General features: G+C 34.6%; 1 protein-coding gene across 3 annotated transcripts in view; it reads right to left on the bottom strand.

Moving 5' to 3' along the window:
• The window catches only part of LOC126850225 (protein artichoke-like), a 79,247-nt gene that overhangs the window by 4,861 nt on the left and 48,956 nt on the right, over window positions 1–25,430 (bottom strand). For all 3 annotated transcript variants that reach the window (XM_050592975.1, XM_050592976.1, XM_050592977.1), the window contains 2 exons: window positions 4,007–4,403; window positions 97–3,183 (listed from right to left, as the gene is read on the bottom strand). In XM_050592975.1, the coding sequence (XP_050448932.1) occupies window positions 97–3,183; window positions 4,007–4,310 (3,391 nt within the window). In that variant the 5' untranslated portion in view covers window positions 4,311–4,403. The remainder of the gene's footprint in view (window positions 1–96; window positions 3,184–4,006; window positions 4,404–25,430) is intronic.

Here is a 25,430-nt window from a genome sequence, read left to right as displayed (position 1 = left end):
TAACTTTTGTTTAATTATCTTTTAAAACGCGTAGGGTAGATTTTCACAAAAGTAACGGATTAAAATCGTGCAAATAAAGTAATAAATCGTACTCACCCTCGGCCCGTAAACTCCGTATTTGCGTTTCGAGAGGTCGAAAGGCATTCAGCGGTAAGTTTGCTAAGTAGTTTCTACTTAGATCTAAAATCCTGAGCTTTTTCAGCGGCTTGAACGCGTCCGACGAGATCGACGATATCCAGTTTCCATAGAGGTGCAGCTCGGCCAGACTCTCCAGATGCTGAAACGTGCTCCTTCCCACTCCGCTTATCTGATTGAACGAGAGATCGAGCACTTGCAAAGCCTTCAGGTCAGGCGGGAAATCCTCGAGCTCTTTCAAATGATTGTGCGTGAGATTCAGCAATCTGAGCTGTTCCAGTCCCTTTAGTCTTTCCTGCGGCAATAGCTCCAGCTTGTTGATACTGAGATCCAACGTCAGTAAATTCGGAAGATTTCGAAATGCGCTGGGCGATACTCTGGATATCATATTGTTACCCATAAAAAGATGCATCAACGCGGGAAATGCCTCGAAATCCTGGCTGGTAACTATACTTAAATTCGTCCCGGAGATATGAATTTCTTGTAGAGCCGGATACTTCGCTTCCGAGCTGATCTCGTGTATTCTAGTAAGAGGATTAGCTGTGACGTTTAGCCAGGCTAAACTGGGTATATTTTGTGCCGTGAGTGCTACCGCGGGTATTTGCCGGAACTTATTAGCCGCCAGCTCGATTGTCCGCAGCATATTCGAACGCGCGAAGAAATTAGCCGGAAGAGCCTTTAACTGATTATGGCTCAGGTCCACGAATATTAAACGAGAGAAATTGACGGCGGCAAAGCCGTTGAGAGATGTGATACAGTTGCCGCGTAGATCAAGCTCCCGTAAACTAATCAGTCCATTCAGCCGTGACATATCCACGTGAGAAATAACGTTATTAGCTAGAGAAAGAAATTCTATCGTGGTAGCGTTTGCGAACACGTCGTACGGTACTTCTTGGAATCTGTTGCCGTCAAGCTTGACTTCTTTGAGGGCTTCCAGGCCCAGGAACAATGTCGCTGGTAGTATCCTGAGTAGATTGTTGCTGAGCAATAGCTTTCCCAGATTCTTGTTTTTCGAGAATATCTCGGCTGATATTCTGTGTATCTGCGACGACTCCATCGCCAAATGCTGAAGAGACGGTAAGCCGTCCAAGGAAGTCGCGTTAATTTGACTGAAATTGTTATACGAAATTCTTAAAACTCTTAATCCTGGTATATCTAGGCGATCTAACGCCATGGCAGTGAAATGGTTGTGTTCGAGATTCAGTTCGTAGAGATTATTCAGTCCACGAAAGGCACCGTTCTCGATTATACTGACAGTGCAATTCTTAAGGTTGAGCGTTCTGATTGGTAGCCCCTCCTGGAAGATCTCGTCGTGCAGCACATTCAGGTGATTATTAGCTAGATCGAGGACGCGCAGTTTTTTAAGGGCCGTCAAGGCGTAAGCATCCAGCCGGCGTAGACCGTTGTCCTGTAGATAGAGCTCCTCGAGTTCGTGAAGTTCGGAGAATGTCTTTGCGGTCACGTGACTCAGCCGATTCATACTGAGCTCGAGGAACTTGAGCGCTTGCATCGGTTTGAAGGCGGTATCTTCGATTCGCGAGATGGAATTGTTTGTGAGATACAGGCGCTCGACTAGCAACAGGTCCCGGAATAATGGAGCTTGAAGACGCGTCAACCTATTGTGTCCGAGCCACATGATCCTGACCGAGGCCTGGCCTCGTAACGAGTCATTGTGTAAGACGCCGAGTCCATTGTTGTCCAGTTGAATAGAGACCAAGGAACTACCGCTGTTTTCGCCGACGTCGTTTGACACCTGAAACACGTCGCCGAGCACCGCCAGAAGATTACCTTGTAAATTCACGTGTTGCAGATTATGCAAGGATCTCAGCGCGCCGGTCTCCATATCCGTGATGGCGTTGTTCTGCAGATGCAGTTCGAGAAGCGACGGTAACGGCGCAAACACGCCGCGCTTTACCTCGGTGATCTGATTATCTTGCAGTCGTAACTCGCGCAACTGCTTTGCTTTGGCGAATGTGCCTACCTCGAGCTCGCGGATATTGTTGCCGTCCAACGAGAGCGTCGAGAGATTCTCGCAGTGTTCGAGAAAGTCCCGCGGCACTTTCTCGATGTAATTTCCGCTCAAGTGTAGCTGCGCCAATTGACCGAGTGTTACCAGACCACGTGCGTCGATCCTTCTGATGGCATTCTGCTCAAGATAAACGACCGAAAGACTTGTGCTACCAGCGAACGTCTCTGCCGGTATCTCAAGAATGTTGTTTTCTGCGAGGAAGAGCTCCTTCAGTTCGGGAAGTCTTGAGAATACGCCCCGGATATAGTGTATGTGATTGTGGCTGAGATCGATCGATCTTAGTTTTTGATTGGCACGGAAAGTAGCCACATCAAGAAATACGATCTTGTTGTGGCTAAGATCTATCGACTCGAGATCGATCAATGATATAAAAGCATCCTTGTCGACCGCCTCGACTACGTTGTAATAAAGGGAGAGAGTCTTTAAGGACGGACAACAGCGAAAGCAATTGAGCGGAATGTCCTTGAAATTGTTGCTACTGAGATCGAGGAAGTTTAAGGCGATTAGCCTGGAATAGCCATCCTCCGGGAGCTGGGATACTTCGTTCCATGCAAGCCTCAAGGACGTGAGATGTTCTAATCTTCTTAAGGAGGTCATGGGGAATACTCTGATCTTGTTTTCCGCCAGATCTAAATCCTTTAAAGTGGTCTCGAGACCGGCAAAGGCGTATTCCGAAATTTTCACGATTTGATTACCCTTCAGGTTCAGTTTAATTAACGAGAGCCCGTAGAAACTGAAGCTAGGCAGCTCATAAACGAGGTTAGCTTCCAAATCCAACGCTTTGAGTAGGCTCAGCGTGGCCATAGCCTTTTGAGGTACGTGAGGTAGTCGGCCAGATACAAGTGCCAAGGATTCCAGGCTTTTGCTCAGTCGCTGGAAAGCATCCTCGCTTACTTCGCGAATCGCGGAATGCGATATTTGCAAATGTCTAATTTGCGAGCCAGCCGGGAAAGCGGCGGATCGCAATTCCTCCACTTTTCGATCCAATTCGTACACGCTCAATGATTGTACAAGCGCTCCTGAAACAATCGCATGATATTTCGCTTAAAGCCGTTAATATTGTTTGTAAATTATACATCCGTGAGAAAAACTACAAAAAAACTACATTCTTTTTTAATACTCATCTTATTTTTTTATCGGACACATGAAATATTTCATCAATTTTTTTTTATCAGTCGATGAGTATCAATAAAAAAAAAATTAAATCATTTTTTGATAAAATTTTATGCAATGAAAATTTTTGTTATTACATGATGAAATTAAAATAAAAAGAAATCTATAAAATTTAAAAGACAATCGAATTGAATATATTTATATATAAGTCAATATTTCAATATGTGATGTTGAAAAAATTAATATATAAAATTAATATGATGCGATAATATATAAGATAGAAATTAAGAAATTAATGTAGTCGGATTAATTAAAAATATTTTCTACTAATTGACATATATATAAACTATATTCAAATAATCTCCAAAATATTTATATATTTTTAAATATTCTTAAAAATATATAATTACAATTTAGATATGTATTTAGATTATCTATAAAATTTGTGGATACATTCAAAGTCAAGTTAAATTATTTATTGTGATTTGAGGATTGAAATAGTAAAAGTTAAAAACGTATTGCGGTTCATTGATTGTTTGCACGGAATACCGAATGGTCTCTCAAGGCTTGTTCTTTTTATTTTGACTTTGAGAACCACAGCTGTTTTCCGCTAGTACACCTTGTTATTTCAATCTACGGACAGTAGCTGTTTCTACTTATATATGCGGAAGGGGAATACATGTTCTCCGGTGATCCCTGCTTTTTGAGCGTTGTATCGTGGACGGTTACCTTCCTCGCCGGCGGCATGTATCACGCCGGACAAAGCATTCCTGAGGGACTCCTCGGTAGCACCTGCGCACTCCAGGAACAGACCGCCGTTCTCGAAGTTGTAACACGGACAGCCCGGTATTGTGTCCGGTGGTGGACACTTGGCGCCCCTCGCTTCCTGTGCCGCCATACAGGCCGCCAATATCACCGAGTAGATGATGCGGAAACTGTCCCGACGACGATTCCGCCAATTGTCACGTTCTCTGCACGACGAGGTCGACGTTTGTCGCCACTTTCGTCTGGTCCGCGGCCGCGTCGTCCACATATTATTATTATCGCGCCGCTTCGTTCCCGGCTCGTCCCGATTCGTTCATCGTTTCTCGCACCAACACTCACGGATTTCACCGCCGCGGTTACACTGCGAACAATGCAAAGAAATTTAATTAGATACGTGACAGGAAATTTTGTTATCGTTTTTGCGTATATACAATTCGATTTATCGTTTCATATTTAGATATTAATATTCTCAAAATAAAATGTTCAGAGAGAAGAGTAGCTAGACATGCGCTTGACAATTGGGATAGTACAATTTTAATCTGATTTTTTATTGATGTAAAACAGATTTAAATTTAAATTATATCGAATTTAATGTCAAGACATCTTGTGCAGCTGTCGATAATAATCTTACGAATATCGGAATATGCCTAAGAATACACTTGGTAAAGAAAAAGGCTTGGTATATAAAATGGATGAAGAAACAAGATCTTATTTTATATTAAATTTTTTTTTATATTACATTTTTATAATTATTTATAATTATTTTATATTATATTTTTTTATATTAATTAATAGATATACATACTAATATTTATTCAACTATTTATAAATTTATAATTTTGAAACTTGTTTAACGTATTATTTCGATTCTTGTATCGAAGTAATGTCATACTAAATTATTTGTTAAAATGTAATTTTTTATCCAATTATGATAAGAAAAAATTAAAAATAGTTTTACATACGTGTCTTCTTTTAAAAAATGCAAACATCGTAACTTGTGTTTCACTTGTGTGTTCTACGGAAAAATATGGTCATCTTATTTTCAACGAACAACGAAATATATACATGCACACATATTTCTCAGACAAACCTCAGTTTACAGCAAGGGAAGGTCAGATCCCGCGAGACCGAAAAGCCGATGGGTAACGTCTTAAAAAAAAAAAATATCAACAGGATCGTTGGTCAACCGGGCTGGTCGCAATGTCTCGTTCAAAGGATACCGATTTCGAAGATCATCTCGTGACAGTCGTAATTTAATGCCTCCAGTAAATCTCCACGGCTCGGGAATGCTGTCGCATACCCGCGTGACCCGTTACGAGATCGGAAAAATATGACCGGATTGGACGGTTGCCAGATGGTGTCTTAAGATGCTCAGCTGCGACACGAGGGAAGGAAGGTCACGTATGTAGGGGACATGATCGAGAATACGAAGTGGTAAATGGGTGTCGATTTCCTCTGTGTGCTACGCCGTGTACAGCCCGTCATTCTTCGAATAACTTTGTTAGAGTCTTGCTTGCAGCTCGAGGTAACGTTAGGTCGTTGGCTGCATCGAAGTAGAGAAAAATCAATATGCTTGCAACTCCTCTATGTCGGGGGGATTTTATTTTTTAATTTGTTTGCGCTTATCGTCGTTCCTACTTAGATATCCCTCGTAAAATTCCATCCGTTCTAGGGATCGTTGGACATTTTCTCGTTCGCATCCTCATTAATTAATTCGCCTGATTTTCACGGCAGATACGCAACGCATTATTTCTGCTAAAATTAAGGTAGTTAATTAAATTCTGTACTAATTAGGTGACAGGCTAATTACCGTTTATATTACATAGTTAAATGATATAAAGCTCTGGTTCCTAGTTGTTGAAAAAAACAACAACTATGAAAAAGCAGTCGAGTTGCAAAATGTCGCTGATGTTAATATATTTTAATATATTTTATATATATATATATATAGAGTATATTTTATATAAAGCTTGCAATCGAATTTTGAAAATAACTCAGAAATAATAATTTTATATAAATATAGATTTTTCATCTATAAATAGATAAAAGAAGATAATTATGTTCATAGAAAGATACAATCATTGATAATTGAACAAAGCCATAGTATATGTTATATATATGTCGTAAACGTTATATAATATATTAAACTGAAAATTACTTTAGGGATTAGATCCCATTACTTAGAAATTAGATCTCAAAGTTAAGGTATTATATCCTGTGGCAATTTGTAACGCGAATAACACACAGTCGGTTGATAAAGGCTCGAATTTGCTTTGCCGCGAAAATAGAGCAGAGTTTAATTACGCGTGGAGTCTTAATTTACGAAAAACTTACAAGTGATAATAGAGGCTGGAACAAAATAAATGCTATTGCTTTGAAACTAGGTGAGCTTATATGCCATTATAAATTCCAAGAGCATATCTTTGCGTAATATATTGGATCGGATGATAAGGTCGAACTTTGTCGTTTGCAAGCACGAAAGTTGTTCCGCGCTATAACTCCGAGAACCTTCTGCCGTTGCTCTTGTTTCCGAACCAAGAAATCTTTCGTGTACTCGACGTTTTACCCTCGAAGGACTGGCGCAATATTTGCATAACGTTACGTAATGGTTCGGCAGGTTTGTGAAAATCTACTGGAGAAACAGATGCAGCTACTTTTCTTCCATTACATGCCAGGAATGTATTTTAAAAATTATATCTTCTATCATTGTGGTATATGCTTTTATAAAATAAATCCTTAATATAATGTATCTATAATAAACTTTTGTTTATATTTTAATTTAACTTTAAATGAAAATTTTTACTTGCATTCGATTATATATTTTAATCATATTTATATACATCGGGCTTTCTATAAGTTTTCACATTTAGCTTCAAAATGATAAAGGTAAAATATATTACATTACTGCGATGTATAAATTGCTTGTTAAAATTGTTAATAAAATAAATTATAAATATTAAATTCGAATAAAAGTTTTTCCACGATTTATATCCGTGTTTGCATAATTATAAATTTCAAATCAGATTTGCGAAGAGTTCTCGCAAAAGTTGCAGGGCTTGTATTCGACTTCTCACGATGCTTTTAAAGTTTTTACCCTCGGAGATTCTCGCTTACGCACGTCGTTCGCACGCACGGCTAGGTACTCCTGTCTCGATTCGTTCGCTTCTCGATGTCGTTTCTCGCACGCGTTGCGAAGCGGTTACGTCGCGTTCGTTGCCACTTCGAATCGGCTTTACGTTCGAACAGATTCCGCATCGGGGAGATGACTACGAGTCGACCGGCGTTTCCGACGCGGCCTAACGTTTTCCAGGCCGGAACGTTCTGGTCCATTACCGCCACAGCGAAATTGAATTTCCTCGGGATGGCGGTGCGGCTTGACGCCGCGCGCAAGCCCGGATTAAATCGTTGCGGTCGCCGAGCAAACCGCGGCCACTAATGAAGCGTACCGCGTTGAATTTAAAAGATTTCCCTCCGTCTTGCTTCCTCCCTCGACCGCGAGGTCGAGGGCAACGAGAATTTGCGTCCTCGCGCGAAATTGCAGTCAACCCGAAGAGGGGAGCCTTTTTCGCTCCCCTTCTTTCTCTCCTTTTCTCTTTTCTGGACATCTTAAAGGCAGAACGGGAAGGAGAAAAGGAGGTGCAACGGATGTACCTATGCATACATCTCTCTCCGTTTCCCCTCTCTCACCCACTTAGGAAAGGACGCCTAACGAGCTTCCCGACCACCGGGAGTGCTTTGCAGTTGTTCACCTATTTAAATAAGAACCGCCGATGGTAATGAGAATGCAAATAGCGCGACACGCCCTTACGCGAGCTTCGTCTCACACGCCGTAGAATAATAAAAAGCGTCGCGGCGAGTATACTTGTATCGCGAGCTTCAACCAGCCTTATATAAGGTCGTAGACGGATGCGTCTGTGGCGATCGTGAGCGTCGCATTTCTCGCTTGCTGAGCTATCCTAGGAATTTAGAATCTAGGATGAGATTGAGAATATTTAAAGTATAAAAATAGAGAATTTAATAAGATTAGGAGATATATTTCTGTGTGGATATATTGAATGAGATTACAAAGCTAGACGTTGCTCATTCTGATTGTAAAAATACAATATCGTGCAATATGTTCGAATAATGCATCACCAAGAAATAAGCGAAAGAAAGAATGAAACCGCGGATTTATGACGATACAGAACTTGACATAATAGCAACGCGAAAGATCTTCGAAAAGAGAAGCAAGAAAAGTTCAAAGTTTTTTAAAATGCCGTGCCACGCACATTTATAATCAATATTAACGGAGAACAGATTTTGAATTTTTTATCATAAAAGAGATTTTATGATCTCGATTTTTTTTTCTAAATAAGGTGATCTCTCTAATATCGTTTGATACGTTATTTATTATGCTCTATTTCTAATTATTTTATATCTTGAAATTTATTTCTGTCTTTTCTCTTTAATATCAATCATTACATCAATCCAAGATCATTAAATCTTTACAAAAAGAGAAAGAAAAAAGATCATTGATAATAATTTATACGATATTTGTGCCAATTATAATATTGACTTTTTCACTTTTTGTAAATTAAATGACTAATAAATAATGCGCTATTTTTGGAGATGTATTTACAATCACAGTTTTATTCATGTTTTTGATGGCATAGCGGGAATTATGTTACGTGATAGCGTGGAGGTAAACTTGTGTAAGTGAAAACGCGGAGCCGTGATACACCGAAGGAAGGGCGACCAAGTAAATCCGTTTTATGAGTTCTAGGGTCATCATGAAATAACATCGTTGAGATCGTTTAATAACTTGTACTTCACCGAGTTCTGTTCCGCCGGCACATCGAGGCAATATCGTGCAATTTCTGCCCACGGAAATAAAACGCTTCCCTTCCAAGAGCTTACCGGCTTTAATCGTGCTTCTGCGTCGATCGCGCTCCGTAATCTGTGTGATGGAAATCCTACCGAAACGACCGACGTTAAATCTCTAATTTATCGATCTATACGACATTAAAAATTGAGCCGCGCACGGATCGTAAGAGAGATGTAGACCTATTTACGTGCTTCACATAAACTTACACTTTATCTCAAAGTCACCGTATAACAAACAGAGTGCCCGAAAATATCTAACAAGTTTTGTCGAGCAGTTTTTAGCAACAGAAGATTTTTTAAACGCAAGGCGTTTTAACGTCAATCTACTTCTGTTTCTAGGAAGAACGATAATCTATAATAAACTTGGCTCTTAGAAAAATCAAGTGTCAGTGCTAATTGCTTCAAGTAAAGACAAACTTTTTTTTCCATCGGTTTCATGTCGATTTTAGCTTAACATTAATTTTATCAAAACTTCTTAAATCATAATGTAATATCGCAAAGTGAAAAGATGCCATCTTCTGCAAATAAAAAATGTATTTTATGTTCACTAGAAAATGTAAAATATCTTGTGATATATAAAATTAATCTGCGTAAAATAATATATAGCAAACTAAATAAATATCGTGGTATCAAGTATTTTACATCTGTTATCTTACGCAACGCAAGAGAATTTTCTATTGCTTTTATTGCAAATCGATGCAAATCTTATCTTAACTCTATTAACATTATTTGATATTATTTCTCTTATCTGAAATGCAGAGATAACATTATGATACAAAAATGTCATTTTTCCATTTCTGCATTTTTATGATAACATACTTTTAATAAATTTTTTTCATAGATAATCAACGTACAATATTTAATACAGACTAGCATTGACATGTTTGATATGAATGCATACATTATATCGAAAGCGATTTTAAGCCAAAAAACACCATTGTTGATTTAAGGGTTAAGCTCTTTGGTTAAACGAATCAGAAAATTTTATGCAAAATTACGTGAAACGATAATCCCTTTTTTCAATCAAATTTCATTTTGGACTTCAAACTTGAATTTTCGGTTAAACCGCGTTACTCAATTAAGAAGTCTACGATGAATTTCCGACGAGATAATTTATTTCGAGTGGGAAACATAAATGACGTCGAAAATAATCTACTTCGAGGAATTTACGGCTAATGTAAGTAAGAGTTAAAGTTTGGATGATCCTCACGCAGCTGATATATCGATCGTTTGCTCTGCCAATCATCGTTTTTTCTTCGCAGAAGAAATTACGTATACCATAATTATATAAATGCATCGAATTCACATCATGTTTCAAATATCATGTTGCAAATATCTTAAAGAAGTTTTTAAAAAGTTGCGACAATTAGTTCAGTCTCGAGAATATGTGTCTTGACTTTTTTCTGAAATTGGCGAAAAGATTGAAGATCAATAGTACAACTACGAGTCCGGTCACGAATACAATAGATGGACTTTCAGTGGGAAATAAAAGTGCGGAAAACGTTAAATCGCGACACGTCGTAATCCGTTACAGGCCACTGGTTTTAAGGCGTGCAAACCTGTTTGGAGTATAAAACATCAGGCGTCTCGAACAGACTCTTTCGCGGTATCGCACTTGAGATAAGATGATCATGCAGTTAAAATATAGCATAAGAGCATGGAACGTTGGATGCATCCTCAAAGGAAACTTAACCTTGTTGAACCTGACAAAAAAGTTCTTGGCGATGTAATTAGTAATTAGTACATGGCGCGTGAAACAGCGCTTGGGAGAGCATCCAGACTGCAGATAAGATTTCATTAACCGTAATTACTGACTTTAAAGGCTAATTACTGTAGGGATTAAACGACAAATCTTTTCTTCTTTTATTCGCCGATATATAAATGTATCAAAGTGCTTATATATATTTTTAAAAAGAAAGAGAGAGAAAGAGAGAGTGTATTCAAAATAAATATTTTATTGTGCAAATATTATAAATTTTTATTTAAATATCTATCGAGTATATTATTTCTTATATTTATAAGTAAAACGTTTTTTATTTTTTTCCAATAGTAAAAATATATATATATATATATATATATATATATATTAAATTAAATTTTGTATAAACCTTTATACTTACTATAATACATGTTTTAATTACGTTATTTGATTTTTTTTATGTAATCATTTTTTTATGATTGCAAAGATTAAAAAATGAATACTTTCTATAAAATGATTATTAGCAATTATATTTTTGTGCATTCACATATGTAATAAAGAGATATGATAAAAAAGCATAAAGTTAAATCTCTAGCTTTTGCGAATGAGAAAATTTAAATCAGAACATTTTACCTCACACTCTTCTTCTTGGCGTATAAACGCCATGCACTGTCATGTTAGAATTTTGAAATAGTCCGCGACGAATACGTAAATAGCATTTTCGAGATTTATATTCATGAAATAAACTAGTAGAGACATATAGGATACAGGCACTAAATCATTGTATATAACGTAAAATGGAAAGGAAAAAGAGCTTTTTATCAATTTCTCGTAAATAATTTCATAATTTTAAGTATAAATAATTAATTTTAAATATTAACCTTATTTTTTTTTATATTACTTTTATTCTTCTAGTGTCGATATTAAATGCTATTATTAAATATTATAATTTTGCTATTAGTGTTTATAGAATATAATTTCAGAATAGTATTAAAGTAAAAGATAATATTTTTAATATTATATTGCAATGCGCATCACATTCAACTAAAATAAATTTCAGCGAAATTCTTTTTCATGTGTTGCTCTTATACAAGAATTACATTTTTATTTTTACATCAAAATAACGGATGAGTTTATGTCTGAGTAAGACAAATGAGGATATATGGAAAAACAAAGGAACATTAGACATGTTGTTTATAATGCTGAACATACAGGTGAAGATGTATTTCTCAAAAAAGCTTCAAGTTAAATATAAAATGTAAAAAGTGTTGATTTAATGTTTATAAAAATATTAAACAGAAATTTTGTTTTAAACATTTTCATATAAAGCAATTTTTGATAACTCAAATTTTATAAATTGCGCATTACATTATGCATTTATGCAAATATCCAACACTTTTGCATTCATGATTTCTTTGTATTTGATATAATAATGCTATAAGTATCATATACAACTGTATTGTAAGCTCCTCTTTCTCTCTTTATGTATATACAATTGTTTTTTTTTTTCTTATTAAAAATTAATCCTGCATCATTATTTGCTATTGTAAGTGATAATAGCATCGTACGATTATTGTCATCGAAAGAAAAATCTCTATATCTTGTCATATCTCGTTGCCACCTCCATACATCTATTAAATCTCGATACTTATCAATAATTATCCGACTGCGATATAGTGAATTGTCTATTTGTTTGTATATACCAATCGATATGCATCATTATTTGGGACCGTGAATCTATTCTAGCATATTAATCGCATAATAATCGTGCTGACAATATTGCTGTGTAATCTGTGTAAAATTGCTATAATTATAGTTAAACTGCGTTAATAATCCTAAATGGTTTTAATATATATTTTAATACATTTTAATACATCATGATATTGTGATACTATTATATAAGATATCAATTATCAAGAGATATAATTATGTCCTATTATTGTAGGACATAATTATTATTATTTATGACTACATTAAGGCCAATAACATCATGAAATAGTGATATTAATATTACATTCATACAGATATATATTGTACATGTGGATTTAGATTCAATATTTCTAAGCTTCGCTTTCGAGCGTGATACATTCGGACGAAAGTTAAACATGCGGCAACCGACTTCTTGAATTGCAGCATCATTTCGCTTCATATTCGTCGGATGCAGTAATTACTACGTGGTGTAATCATACGCGGTTATCTTCAATATTATCCGTGTACCTACCTGTATTTTCTCATGAGCAGGAAATGAAAGCGCATCTATCCGTTGATTGAGGAAAGTTCGGCCGAACGCGAGTTAAATCGAGAGAACATATCGAACTCATCGATCGCGCAATAATTCGACAAGCGCGCGGCAAGTTTCATTAAGCGGTGTAACTTTCGTGTTCATCGTTATATATCAGATATGAGCGTACAGGCACATAAGCAAATTCGATATACGAAAAGAGATTCGGCGCGAATTTCGCGATTTCGATCGGGCATGAAAGCCGGCCGATCCAATCTGCTTGTAAAAGCAGAAATGCTCCTTTGGTGAGGTCCGGTCCTCTCTCGTAAATCCGAGTCGAAGCCGCAATCTCGATGGATTACGTACACTCCGCTGCTATTTTACAATGCGACAGGGAGGTGAACTCGAAAAGGGATACCCTTGCGACTTGCTAAGTCCACGGACGTGTGAACCTTTCTTCGCTTTCGTCTCCCCATCGTGACAATAAATTTCAAACCTCCTGACGCCCGTCGAAAACATATTTCCCTCGCTAGCCGACGACGTTAAACCGCGAAACCGTGGTAACGGTGACGATCGCTTTCCCAACGAGCGAGCACGTAATGCGGATATAAAGTTGTCGCGGAGTTAATAAGACGTCGGAGATAATAACCCGTGTGTCGGGCGAGAATTTCGCCATAGAATGGCTCGGAGCGTTAAGACGCGTTAATGTGGAAACGACAAACACGCTCCTCGCAAGCGCAAGAGCCTCGCTTTTCCGACGTGTTTTCGGTATGTTACTCCGAATGTCGCTCTGTTTCGGAACTTTTACCTTTGTGCCTGGGAAATTCGGCTTTGTCGTGGAAAAAGGACTCGTTTCGAGTGTGAGTGGTCGTAGTAAAAGTCTGTGATGCGGCGTAACGTTCGTCTGTGAAATGAGAGCTCTACATGAGCCCATTGTTATTGCTTAGGAATATGCATCTTCCTATTTATGTGTGGTACAACAGAGAATCTCGTTTAGAATTAATTCTTAAAATCTATTTCTTTTATTAAAATTATGTATAAAAAAATTTATATGATAAATTGAGAAAAATCTTTTTTCTTAATTATAAGCCTTTTCTATATATTTTTTGAATAATTATCTAGAAATAGTTAACATTGAATGCAATTATATGTAATCATTTGTTTTCCAATTATATGTTGCGATAGTTTCTAAACTCTTTTTCTTGATAATTTAATAGAATATATTAGTTCAAATTAAATACTAAAAATTATCTGTCTATTATAATCTTTTTTCAATTTGTATTAATCAAGAACTAATTAAGCACTGTCATGAAGGAGGAATTTGTTTGGAATTAATATAATTGAATTTATTTATTTCTACACAATTTCATACATTTGAATATATTCTGCTTTTTGTTCTCGATAGGGATGTAATTGTTTTCTGAAACGCATTATCGCAATAATACCCCATAAAAATATTTAATTGGTTAATTAATTCAACTTAATAATAAGCGAAATGGATTATTAATGTATAATGTTATTGTTATAAATTAAATTAGAGTTTCACTAAATTGCAATTTTGCATTACATTCGTACGTGAAGCGATATCTCTCTTAAGCGGCTCGCACATCGTCGAGATCAGACACGACGATGTCGCTTGAAAATTTGCAGTAGAAAAGCGGTAATCTCTACGGCGTTTTACGGCATAGCTCAACGTTGATGAAACATGAAGATGAAAACATGTTATCGCGAGAGAAATCGGCCGTTTCACGCGGCAGACACACGCTTAAAACGTGTGCATGTTAAAAGCGGCCCTGTCACACGGTTCACGGATTTTTCTGTGTGGCTCCTGTTCCGGGAGGGAGAGTTTAAAGGCCAGCCACCCGCGGTGCCGTATTACCGTAGGCCAAGCACTCGGCCTTGAGCGAGCGTTTTTCTAAAAGAGCTTCCACCAGAGCGCTTGACGCGGGATGGCTTGTCGTCGAGATAACTACTGAAGCAGGAAACAACCGACAGTGGCAGACAGGGCAGAGAGCGCAGTCCGGGCTGCATTTATCGTAACCTAAATCTGAAATGGATGAGACTTTTCGCGACAACTGATACTGGTTTATTTTTTTCCCGCCAATATCGTCAGCGTGGAGTATCATCAAGTGAGGTTCCCGTATTTCGAACCGGTCGAAGTGCTCGTCCGTCTCTTGCAAACAAACAAATGGACGCCTGGGCGAGCAAAAAAAAAAGAGAGAGATAATCAAACTTCGACTCAATTTGCTGCCGTTCAGCACCGAGGCGGCTGGATTTTCATTTTCGTTGCGACCTTTTCGATGCGAGTATCTGTTAAATGGCAGGACAAGGATTAATTACTTTCCCCTTTGCTGGCGTGCTCCTGACGCCTCGTTGAAGTGAAAATCTACGTTGTTTCTCTATTCCGTTGTTTTTCAAACGCTTTATATTTCAGATTGTGTGTGTAGCTTTTAAATCTAGAAAATATTTTTTCGCGAATAAAATGCACTTTCACGTGGAAGTTGAATAAAATGGCGAGAAGATTATAATTTGATATTTATGCTTTATGTATCATGGCAGTAATTTAATTTTCAATTTCAAAAATCGATAATCAAGATATTCCACGTAATTTATACATTACATTTTTAAATGCGTATTTATATATTATAAGAAAATTGAAAAATTTTTCTTTTGTGAATATATCATCTCGTCTATTATTTCTTTATCAATAAATTTTAATAATACTCTGTATCAGGAATACAATTGGCCTGTATTTCAAATAAGATCATAGGTATCTAGGCGATTAGAGTTTATTAACGATGTACATTTCTTGTGCACTTGTGAAAGCGTTCGAGAATATTACCGGTAATAATTTCTGCTATTATTACACGAGACATGTACTTTAGACGCTGGCGAGTTTCCCAATGATAAAGTTTTAATAAACTAATTTCAAAGTGTTCAACACTTCAATTCCCTTGTTATTAATCATCGCAAAATGATAAATAAAAGCTTCTCAATCAGCATTTTTTTAAAATCATATTTACGATAATAATGCTCAACATATCGACTTTACTCTAAAGATAATGTGAAACCACTCATTTTCTTCTCTTATCTTCCAAGTTTTAAATAATTTCACTTGAAGGAGGTTCCGAGAAACTTATCTACTTTCTCTCTTGCAAATTTTTCAACTTGTTGAATTTACCATCGAAACGATATAATCAAAAATAAAATAAAAAGTAATAAAAATGTCATTTTCTTTTTTAAATGCTTATCTTGTTTCAAAGAAGTTTTATTTTAATTTTACTACCTTAAATTTATCCACATTGTCTCCGAGAATAGTTCCCATATATTATACTTATCTTCGTAAACATTACAGACATTATGCTAGTAATCTATTATGCAATGAAGACGGTTTATAGTTAATCTCAGTAACTCGTGTACGATTACATGGCTCATATTTCGCACTTCTTATTAACGAATGTCAGAAACTAAAATGTAAGAGGTAGATTCAACGATATTTTGGTTTCCTTGGGAATTGGAAATTCGTATATTGGAATTGGCTTTTTTTCCTTGTGCCGTAACTCACTCGGGGTTTGTAATTTCAAACGGGGAGCAGATTGGTTAATCCCCTGGGGGACGGGTGTATTTCGCGTTATTATTTATTTGGTGTGCAGCATACAGCTTCCTTGAGCGATAAAACGTATTTCGAAATAAATATGTGAAACCGATGCAAAACGAAATAAGCGTGAATGCCAGAATAAATAGAATTACAACTACCCGTGATTTTATGTGTGTGTGTGCGCTTTTATAAAATAATTTTAATTCATTGTTTTCAATACATTTTTTCATCTACATACTTAAGAGCAATCTCGAAATATATACATCAGCATTTCTAAAATTTTCTTCTTTTTTATAAAATATATATAAATAATCAAAAATTGAACTTTAGTTTTATGGAATAAAATATAATATTAGGATTAATCAAGTTTCAAGGATTTCAAATATTTTATATTATTTATTATTGAATTATCGGAAATTCTTTCGCGTAATAAGTAAATTGATCCGTTTAGAAATACGGTACTGCTAATTTGTACTACGGATGAACTGGTCGATAATGCGCATCGGGCTACATCAGCTGTACAAAGTCTGGAATCGCGTTCACCTTCTTGTCACGTAACTAATAACTAGAGATATAAAAAAAACCCGCTTTTTTCTAACAGCAAGTAAACGTTAAAAAAAAAAATTTGTTTTTTTTTATTATTTTTAAATATAATATTATTTTTTATATTTGTTTATTATTATAAGAAAAAAAACTAAAGTTCTTATAATTTTAATTTATCTATTTTTGAAAGTAATGTAAATTAACAAACCTTTTGCGGCACATTACATTTAAAATAGTTGTGGTTAGTTCAAATCGAAAAAAATCACAAATTATAAAAAATCAACTTACAATAATCGATATAAAGATATTAAATATCTAAGAAAAAATCAATATTTAAAAGAAACAAGGCTTGTTTTTTTTTTTCTACAAAAAAACATTCGTATTTTGTAAAAAAATATTTTGTTATTTTTTTTCTATTCACATCTCTATACGTAATACTTCCCGGTATGGACAAAATAAATTATCGCGCGGACCGTGTAAACACACACTTCTGCGACAGCGAGTAAAAATACAATCCGCTATCAATGCCATATGTTTCTCGCGGAAAATGCAAATTTCCACGGCCGCCGTGGCTCTACGTGAACGACGTCGCGGAGATACGCACCCGCCGCGACGACGAAGAGTGCGTACCCGACGTTCCCGACGTTCGCCGTTAGGTTTGATTTATATGCGAGTCACGACGCGGGGTGCGCGCTCTATGATTTATACGTGCCGCGGTGCGCTGGAAAGTGGCGAAGTCGGGAAATTGTGGGTAGAACACCTTCCCCGGCGGGAGACGTGGTCCGGCGGGTCGATTAATTAATTAATTCTAGCGCGGAGAAGCACGCGCGGGCGTCGTAACAATGCGACGGATATGATGCCGACAGAGATGCATCGTGTACTTTCGAAAGATTAAAGCTCCCATCGATGCCACGTATTATCATACCATCTAAATTCCTGTCGAAAGGATTATTTCTGGAATACGACTCTCTTTTTTAAGCTCTATGTAAATTATTCAAAAATAAAATTTTTTGCTGATGATTAAACGCTGTCTTAATTCCATAAAACGTTAATAAAAATCGTATAAAATGTGCAAAAAAAAAAGAAAAAATTGTATAAAATGTGGAAAAAATAGAAATTTTTATTTCAGAATGCAATTCTAAAAATGTTTAATTTAATGAGAATTTCGATAACAGAAGGAGAAATTACTTAAAAAAGATGCATCTGCTAGAATTATTATTTTGTATTTTTACATTTTTTAATAAATTTTATTTCGTAATATCTATATTACTTTATATTTAATTCTATTTAAAAAAAGCAGGCTTATCATACAGGAAATACAATTACAAAGCGATAAGCTGATTTTCAATTAAATATTTGATCTGGTCATTTCTGTTAGAGAGAATATCGTTTATGTTTTATTACACATATATGTGGTTTAATGATACTTGTATCATTAAACTACATATATATGTAATGATACTTGTATTCAAAAAGATTGAATTTTAATTTTGCCTGACATATTATTAGGCTGAACACACATTGTCATTATTTTTGTGCCAAGATGTAACGGACAATTTGATGGAAATATTGTATATATCAAAATATTAAAATATTATCACGTTGGTATACATACATTAATCGTTAATTATTACTTTATAAATTTGATTTATAAAGTAATAATATAATCTGAAAAAGTATTTGGAAAATTATGTTATAAAAAAAAGATTCTTTTCTGTCTAGAAAACGATCATTTTAAAGTTTGTCGCAGGTTAATATATCAAAAACCTCGTAAAATCTACAACTACATCCTGCTAGAGTTAAACTTCACGGCTGGCAATTCTACAACATAGTGTTAAACAATTTATGTTGTTACGTCAATTTTCTGTTATTTCATCTTGTTTCTTTTTTATTATTTTCTACATTCTTTTAGAACAGAGAACTGATAAAATAACAGATTGTATGGAAGAAAGAGTTTATTACTACTATGTTTTAAACTCAACAGCTTTTATTGGAAATATAGAATTCGTGGACCAACTCTCGTCTTTCTCGCATCCGACAATTGAATCTTATCTATTGCTATTGACGTGAACTTTCTGAACGTACACACACTCTCTCTCTCTGTCTCTCTCTCTCTCCTCTTTCTTATCGATTCTCTGCACGTTTTAAAACGGAAAGAGAGTTTATAATGTGTTTATTATAAACAAATCGATTAAGAGTTTCTTTAAATAGTATTTTGTACAGATAACAATTCGAATAGCATTTTCAATCTGAAGTATGCTTATTTCAAGTATAATTATAAGTAAAATCAGCTTCAGAATAAGCTATTTTTAAAATATCGTTTAAATTAATATGATAAGTTTCTGTATTTTTATTTATGATGTATCATACATATAATATTTTTTAAATCTAGACTTTAGAAAATATGCTAAATTTTAAAGAGAGATTTAAAATTTACGATTAAGGATTTTTTAGATACATCCTGATCAATTTAGAAATGCGTACAACTCCACTATACACATATATACAAATTATATAAAAATTAATATAAATATATGTATAAAATATATATATATATATATAAAAATTAATGTTGTATGAAGATAAGTTTGACAAAAAAGTGACTTTCTCAATAAAAGGAACAATGGAGTTTAATACTCACACGATACTGAATAAACATTAACGAATGTTTAAAACTGTGTCGCTAAATTAAATGATTAAATAAATTCATTACGCGATTCTGTCCTTTAATCAATGCCCTGATTCATTTCCGCAAGTGCTACATCAGAGAGTGATTCTCGAAATGCTGCGGTAAATCGCGATCGATCCGCACACGAGGATAACGATATTTTAGATTTTTATCGGGATTTGATAAAATTTTTCGCAAAAAATATCTCGCGGAAAAACGCACATATGCACAGTTTAATTATTCAAGTGAAAGAAAAATCGAATAAAAATGCAGAACTTAACTTACAATTAGAAATACTATCGAGTTTCTATTGACGTTCTGGAATATGAGAGAGACAAATGTCGCAATACTCTCTGCACATAATTTCATTGCGCATGACGTGTCGAATATTGACGAATCAATCTTAGCATTGTAACTTACGTATTGTGCTTGTGTTGCCGCGTTGATTGTGCCTCTTTTAGTCATTGTACGTGTGCACTTTGCGCACGACGCGTACACGATGCGCGCTATTGTTACATCTCAACGTCACTTTAGCCAACGAACAATAGTCCCGTTAAAGCTGATGTTCGTTTCCCACTAATTACAGATTGTGTATTGGTACTGGCTCTAAAACAATTCACCAAATCCTGACACTTTAGATTGCATTGTAAGGCACACTTGATATTGTGTAGCAATACAATTGCAATGCGTTTTCGTTTCTGATGACTGAGTCTGTTTTTAGGCATAATCGATAGATGATCGATTATGATGTGCGAAAATATCATTTCATTAGAAACATAATGTAAATATTAAAAATTTTTTTTACACATATCGTATGTATGTTTCAAATTTATATGTTTAATACACAAATGTTTATATAATTGTGCAAATTTTATAAAACTTTAAGAATCAATTATTTAAAATCTTCCGAAAGATTGTATTAACGTTAAAAATGAAGAAAATTGAGAAAATAGCTCGGGATAACTTGTTGAAATCTTTTTAACGTTATTATCTAGCAGATTGTATCTAGTGGAAAAGCGAGGCTTCGTCGCATGCGGATTCGACGAGCAAACTCTTTTAATTTTGTTCGCTATCTCTTGGAAACCTTTTATGTTCGGTTCTGCATATACTTCGTCTCTTGAATCCACTGGAACTGATTCTCTGTGAGATGCCACATATTGATAGTAGTTATACAATAACACTCCGGTAACCCGCAAAAGGGTTCTCTCAAATTGAATGATCTCATGCAGCGAGTGTGTAATATTCTAATCCTATTATTATTATTAGTAAAATTTTATGTTTAGATTATATAGACATATACACGCTGAGTAAGTACTTAGTTGTGTGTAATTAAATTCATGATTCAGGATGGTTTATATTTCTTATTGAAACTTGTAATTAATTTTTTCTTTCGCAAAAAATTAAACATTGAAATTATGGATATCAATCATGGATATCAACAAATATATGTAATAAGAAATGTTTTCTTAAAGTATTTTTCAATTGGAATGTGTGTGAGGTAGGAGGAGGGGAGAGGACTCTATATAATATAAATCACTTCCAAGTTAATTCGCGAAAATGATAATACCGAGAATTTCCCAACGTATAAGCGTGCGCTTCTATGAATTATAGCTGGTAGCGTAAACTACCTAAAGTAACTCCATAAACACCTAACTACTATAATCCAAAATTATTGATGACATTAAGCCGCAAATACTTCAGTGTTTTTAGCATATTATTATATTAAATATTTTTCTCAGGATATAAATTATTGCCTACATTACATATCGAATAATTATCGATCATTTTTTGAAAAAAAAATTAAAATAATAATGTTAAAAAAAAGTTCTCTTTTTTTATCAATCAATTAGATTTTTTGCTGAACCGTGCGCGCGTACAATATTTTCCCTCGTAACTTCCGCGTTGCATTAACGATGCGGTTGAGTAAAGTAACGATTGTTGCATCGCGGATAGCGTGGCTGTTGAGTGCACACATAAATGGAAAATATGCGAATAATTTAAACTTTGAATATGTAATGTAGAGTGTATGCGTAGATGTATGTATTAAATACCTCTGACCTCTCTCGTACGCGCCTGTATACTGTACACATACAGAGTATTTCTTAAAAACTGATAAGTGCGATTTATCAAAGGAGGATGAAATTACACTTTCTTCATATTATCACGTAAAGCGGTTTATCGAAATAAGGAAAAACTGTTATGACATTTCCGCGCGTTTTCCGCATGAACGTTTTTATTTACCGCAATCTGTTGTGCCCGAATACACAGAGATTTCACCACTAACTCTCACTACGCTAACACACGGGAAAAAGATTGAAGATATTTTGCTCGCGATATTAGAGAGATTAGATTTTTACCTCTCACTTCGTTACACGTCGGAGAGATTGCAACGCGTTCTTATAGAAATTATTTGGTGGTTGCAGGTTTAAATCATGCAATTCTGGCATTTAAATAATGCAATTTCTGGGTATTACTTGGAGCTTACAGTCTGCTGAAAGTAATCCCCGCATGCGGATAAAATCCCGCAGAAACGATACATACGAAACGAAACGGATGTCAGCATTTTCGCGATTTTTACCTTTCTTTTTGCATATAATGCGCTAAAGTGAGATTACGCCGTATTATCAATTCTTTATTCAAGCGGGGAAATGCAAACGTTCGCGCATACCAGATCGCCTTTTTATCTCGATTTGCGAACCGTATTCTATAATACTGTTTCGCGTGCGTGTTCTTTTCTTTTTTTTATTCATACGATAATCGCATTATTTTTAAGTATCCTTTTCATTTGCGGTAATAATAACAAGTTTATAGCTATTCCATTAGTCGTCACACGAATCTGCTTTAAAGCAGACGCAATTTTTATTGTGGAATTTTTATTGTGATGTTATTAAAAATATATTTTAATATACTCTTTCAAAATAGAATTAATAGATTATATTATCATTGCTAAGCAGTGAGATTTCAATTATAAATATAGCTATAATATGTATGTATATATATATATATATATATGTGTGTGTGTGTGTGTGTGTGTGTGTGTGTGTATATAAGTATATACATTCACACATTTTACTATCCACACATTATTTATTTATTGAATAACATATCGATAAGAAATAAGTACATTTTGTTATTTATTTTGCAATCATAAAATGCAAAAAGTACATATTACGCTTCTTTCTTATAAAGTCTAATTAAAACCACTTTACTACTAAAAGTCTCAGTGTAAAGAGACGGTCGATCAGATTATAGGCTATACTTTAAGCACCGTCTAAGCAGTAATTTAACTCGACATCACTTTAAGTTTCGCCAAGCAGAAGAAGTGTAATCAGATTTTAACTCGTGCATCTTACCAGCTATAAGAGCTATTTAAAATTGCGTTTTCTTTTCGACAAGAAGCCACCGCTGCGGTACACGTTAATTACCGCGAGATAAGGTGGGAAAACGAATTTTGTTCTTATCATAATGCACCTGTATATTTCATAATAATTATTACTCTCTTCACTAAATGCAATTAAATATAAAAGTCACATAAACATTAGAAATTACATTAAAACAGGGTAAAATTTTATATAAAGTATTCATTATATTTTCAAATAAAATATGAAATATTGTAATTATTTATGTATCTGTATAAGTAAAAAAAAGTTGTGGTTGCAACTATATATTTATTTATAAAAATATGCATTTTTTATCTGTATATAGAATGAATACTTCACGTGCATATTTATTACGTATGCGATAATAAATTTAAAATTTTCATATATATTGGCAATCGATCATAGAGAAGCTTGCACTTATAACATTCTCTTTCACAATCAGAGCTTAATAAGTAGCATTCAATATAAGTTGAATTTAAAAGTTGAATGAGCTCTTAATGTTCATGATCGTTTTATTCTTATCCTGCGAGAAAGGAATTCTTTCCATCCAATCAATCTTAAAGAGATTAACTCTTAAGAGAACTTCTTGCCGTTTTCTTGGGGTAATATCCGGTTAAGTCATCTCGGTTGTTAATTATAGCAATTTTCAGTTATCAGTTCCCCAACATGTCATTAGTTTAAGTCGAGATGTATTTGTTCCCGATGTTGGAATATTTTATCAACAGCAGTTATTTGAAAGCTTATATTTGTACTATTTAAAATTTTATCTAATTTTACAATTTATATTATTTCCATTTGCATTTACTTTGTAATTAATGTTTAAATTTTATAGTTTTAATTTATTCGCATTTTATTTTATTCTGTTCTTATCTATTGGAATGTATTTCTAATTTATACAATGTACTAAAATTACAAGTAGAGTACCGTCTTGTTCTTGCAGAACTTCAATTAAACGTTAATAATTCGACAACATGTTTACGTATGCCTGACAATAACGCAATATGCCTATATGCTTTGCGCTTGTAGACCGACATGCTTCTCTAATAATGTGTATGTACTGGAACCACCTGAATGCTTGCGTATTAATGGAATGTGAGCCATTCGATACCAGTGGATATGCAGTTTGCATTATCATGTTTATATAATATATACATCTGGCGCTGATAAACCAAATTTATAATATATAAATCCAAACTATATAAAAAAAGATAAAATATCACATGATAATAGAATAAAGATTAAAAAAAAAATTCTATAACTTAAATAAAAAATGTGTCTCGGTCTCGTTCGCTGTCAACATTATATGTTTAATAGGTATTGATTAAACAATACAAGATCTCTATGGAATATAGAAAATATTAAATTATATTAATATAAATAATACATCAATAATATAAAATTGATCTTGTTGATAATTTATGCTTTAAAAACTTCTTTATATTAATATTAAATAATAAACCAATATGATAGAGATAAATATTATCCTCGTACCACAATTGTTCAAATTGCGACGAGATTTTCATTTTCGAAAGTTATATAAAAGTTATATAAAGTTATATAAAATTGATCTTGTTGATAATTTATGTTTTAAAAACTTCTTTATATTAATATTAAATAATAAACCAATATGATAGAGATAAATATTATTCTCGTACCACAATTGTTCAAATTGCGAGATTTTCATTTTCAAAAGTTGTGAATGAAATTTTGATTGCAGTTATGATTATTTAATCTAAGCGAATAAGCGCGTAATACCAGTGCGTGTTTGATAAAGAAGCTTAATATCCGGCATTAATGACTGTGTACGGAGATTATTCGATTTGTAGATAGCAACGGGTGTGCTGTTGTCGATAAAGAATACTTGATAATAAAATAACAAATATCATGTCTCTCAGCCACACTTTTACGGAATTAATTTGTAGATTAACTGTAGTAATTTGATTACAAACTTTTATATAAAAGTATAGTTTTTTTTCCAAATCTAATTATAATTTTAAGCTCTCATTAATACAATAATATTTTTTACATTCCGACAGTGTGTACGAGAACAATGGCCTTGCATCGAGATTTAGTAAATTGTCACAATAATGTGATACCGATTGTAATATAAGCAGAATTAATTACTAATCAGGTATTATACGCGTCTTTCGATAGCGAGGCATAAATTCGCGGCGGGACCACCGCGGAGCGGTGATTTGAGAATTCATCATTATTCATATTCGGATCAATAGAAATAATCCTCTTAAGGTTGGACGCGGAGGCTCGGACACGTAATGATCTGATCGTGTGCATATACCCTGGTGCGCTCGTGGAAACTCGTTTCCCGATGCCGATATGTACTTGGAAACGCCGATCGGTGCCGATCAGCAAAAGTAACGGCGCGCTGCACATATCCTTCCTCTCGCCAATCATCTCG

The sequence above is a fragment of the Cataglyphis hispanica genome, chromosome 6 (assembly GCF_021464435.1).
Source record: "Cataglyphis hispanica isolate Lineage 1 chromosome 6, ULB_Chis1_1.0, whole genome shotgun sequence".
NCBI classification, from domain to species: Eukaryota; Metazoa; Arthropoda; class Insecta; order Hymenoptera; family Formicidae; genus Cataglyphis; species Cataglyphis hispanica.
This window is presented reverse-complemented; position numbering and strand designations above follow the sequence as displayed.